General features: G+C 50.4%; 1 gene segment (V, D, J or C); it reads left to right on the forward strand.

The window, feature by feature from the left end:
- Window positions 1-2,411: 2,411 nt before the first annotated feature.
- LOC118846551 lies at window positions 2,412-2,938 on the forward strand. The segment is given in 2 exon segments: window positions 2,412-2,457; window positions 2,622-2,938. Coding segments are annotated over 2 exon segments (363 nt in total).
- Window positions 2,939-3,394: the final 456 nt, after the last annotated feature.

A 3,394-nucleotide genomic window follows, 5' to 3' on the forward strand; every position in this document is an offset into this window, starting at 1 on the left:
AGGGAATTGCTTTTGTGCCCCTTATCCTGTGTCCCCGTCCTTACATTTTTAACCTGTGTCCTCCTGCTCTGTCCTTAAACCATGAAGAATTCCCTTTGTCTCCCTCATCCTATGTCACCCTGTCCTGTCTTTAGCCTTTATGCTCCATAAAAACCTCTAAAACTACATCATCATTCTGAAACCTCTATATAAGCCTAACTCCCCCAAATATCGGGGTCTCACTTAGCTTTCTTCCTAGGAGACCTGTTATACCGACAGCGAGCAAGACACACCTCAGAGTATAAGTTTCGAATGGAGAAGTTTATTAGCCGGCAGTCATTCAGGGAAATTCACAAATCAAATGACCACGTTTGAAGCGAGAGGGTAGTTTATATAGACAATACAGGATTCAGTGCTTAATTATCTCTTGAAGTTTACATATGTTACTTTGCAGACTCGGCAAGCCTGTGTTATTTCACTTTTTATGACCATGATACGTTAGAGGAACCTCCTGAATAGATAGTAAATACAACATATCAGATAGCTGACAAGGTGTCAATTGGAATTACAACCCAGGATCTCTGTCTCCAACTTTTGCCATAACTCTTGAAGCTAGGAAGGCTCAAGATAAGGAAAAAGTCATATAATTCAAGATAATGTCTAGGGTCAAGGCTTCCATCCTTAATGGCCATGGACAGACTGAGAGATGTTTTAGCTCAGTTTGTTGACATAAGATAGAGACATCTCTGAGCCCACTCTGCCAGAGGAAGGTCGTTAGGCATTAGACCTTTCACCTGGCAATTAGCTCACATTCCTTAGAAGAGTCATAGGGGCCCAGGCCCCTTGCCCAATGGCAGGAACTCAGTCAGATTTTTTATATGCAGACTGGAGTCTGCAATTAGGGGCTGGGGGCAGGGTTTTTTTAGCAATAGCTGGTTACTCAGGTATCACAGACCCATACTGTTTTTGCATCAGTAAAGCTCCCCATGGCTACAGAGAAGGTCTAAGTGAATTCTTTCACACCTGAACCAGATCCACTAACTCTAAACCTCATCAAACCTACATGTCAATCCTTCCCTGTCCCAGGGTGGAAAGAAAAGGGAGGCCCAGCCCAAGAGGGATGATCTCAGAGGGACTGAGCCCAGAATGAGCTGAGGCTGGGAGGACTTCCCCAGGCCCTGTGAGGCTCAGCATGTGTCATAGGGCTGGGGTCTGGGTGGTTTCCCTGACTCCTGTGGTTGGGCTCTGGGGGTCTACAGAGAACTCACCTTCCCCATCTGGCCTGAAGCATCATTCCCAGAAGCCAGAGGATAAGACAGTCAAAGAGGATACCCTGAATGCTGACAGAGTGCTCACATGCCAATCTCCTGTTTTCTAAACTATAAAATAAATTTTGTAAAGTAAATAAAAATTTTAATGTTCTTAAACTTTGCCCCTAACTTTGGTTCCCTAAGGGCCTCAATGTTTGGAGAATCTGCTTAGAATTAGAGAGGAAAACAGGCTCTTTGTGTTGGATCAGTGAAGGCCAGAGCTGAAAGGGAGTTTAGAGATCTCCTGGTTTAAACTCTTCATTTCACCAAGCAAGAAGTGAGGCCCACAGTGAGGATTTGCTTGTCTTCCTTCTTCTGCAGCCTCTCCGGAAGCCTGAGCAGCAGGAGCCCCAGGGATGTGGGGGCAGAAGCTGTAGCCTCCCTGTTATAATTGTTCCTTTGGATTGTCCTGAGTGCAACTCCGGACTGGAGGCCAGGCAAGGCAACAAGCATATCTTAATCCTTCCTGTGCACCAGGCCCTGTGCTAAGTGCTGGGGATTCTAGTGCAAATAACTGGAGAATCCCTGCCCTCTTGGAGCTTCTATTCTAATAGAGGAAGACAGCCCAGGAAAGGGACTCATACTGATGGGGGAGAGAAGTCCCCATTCCATGGTGTTCCTGAAGCCTCCAGAGTCACAAGCACAGGTGGAAGGGATGAAGCCTGGCTATTCCCAAGCAGATCCTGGGGGAACTCACAAACGGGAAGTGAGGGTAGCATGGTGGAGGCATGGGCCATGGTGAGAAGGCCCCAATGCACAGAGAAGGTCCAGGAGGAGAAAGCACTTGCGTTACATTGACAAGGTCCTGGAGCATCAGTCACAGGCCTGGGGGTGGGGAATAAACCTGGCTCCCAGAATGCCAAAATCTCAGACCTGGAAATGACCTCAGGGGATATGATGACCCTCCCCTGCCAGAAAAACACCTGCCCCCTCTACCTCAGGAGCCCACAGGGTCAGTCAGCCATCACCCGATGCCCCTCCTTCAGGGATCCAGAGCAGGAGCAGATTTGCATGTAGGGGCCTCCTCCCTGCAGGGCCTGGGCTGGTCTTAAGAGAGCCCTGGGGGAGCCCAGCCCCAGCTGGGGAACCTCAGGACACAGAGCTCTGGGAGGAACATAGACCATGGCCTGGATCTCTCTGCTGTTCTTACTCCTCACTGTCTACACAGGTGAGGCTTCCCTGGGTCGCCTCCCTGTGGCTCAGGCCCCACAATGTCTCAGACCAGGCTTAGTCCTGCCCTAAGCTCATCCTGAAGCTGTTTGAGGGGTCAGCATCCCCTTGGGGGAGAGAGGCCCCTGCCTCTGACCAAGGTCTTCTTTCCTTCTCTTGCAGGTTCTGGGGCCTCCTCTGTGCTGACTCAGCCATCTTCTGTGTCCAAAACCCTGGGAGAGACGGCCTCCATCTCCTGTGCTGGGGATGGAATTAGTAACAAATATGTACAGTGGTACCAGCAGAAAGCTGGCCAGGCCCCTAAGCTGGTGATTTATGATAATAACAGCAGGGCCTCGGGGATCCCTGACAGATTCTCTGGCTCCAAGTCAGGGAACACAGCCACCCTGAGGGTCTCTGGGCTCCAGGCTGAGGATGAGGCTGACTATTACTGTCAGGTGTGGAATAGTTATGCTGATATTCACAGTGACACAGACTGATGGGGAAGTGAGACAAAAACCCCTCCCAGGCCTGCTCCCCCTGTGCTCTCCCCCTGGGCTCCAGAGAGGTGCCTGCTGAGCACAGAACAGAAACAGCTTCTCCCTCAGGGCCCTTCTCCCCCTGCTCTTCTGCCTGGCTGGCCCCTTCCCCCTCTCTGACCCTCCCCCTCTAAGGTCCTTCCCCACCCCAGGCCCTCATCTGCTCCCTCCCTTCCACCATGTACTCCCCTCTCATTCCTTGAGTTCTGCTGCCTCCCTGAAAGACTATTTTGGTTGTTCCCCAGCTTTCAAGGATATTCTAGTGCCAAGATGGTGGACTGAAGAAGGAATCTTCCTTCCAAATTCCACTGCAAACCACTAGAAAACAGCCTCAGAACTGATCTAGAAGCACATAACTACCCAGTAGGAATGGTCTGTCTCAATGGACCGAAAGGCAAGTAAGGCCCAAGAGCAGCA

Source organism: Trichosurus vulpecula, chromosome 1 (assembly GCF_011100635.1).
Source record: "Trichosurus vulpecula isolate mTriVul1 chromosome 1, mTriVul1.pri, whole genome shotgun sequence".
NCBI classification, from domain to species: Eukaryota; Metazoa; Chordata; class Mammalia; order Diprotodontia; family Phalangeridae; genus Trichosurus; species Trichosurus vulpecula.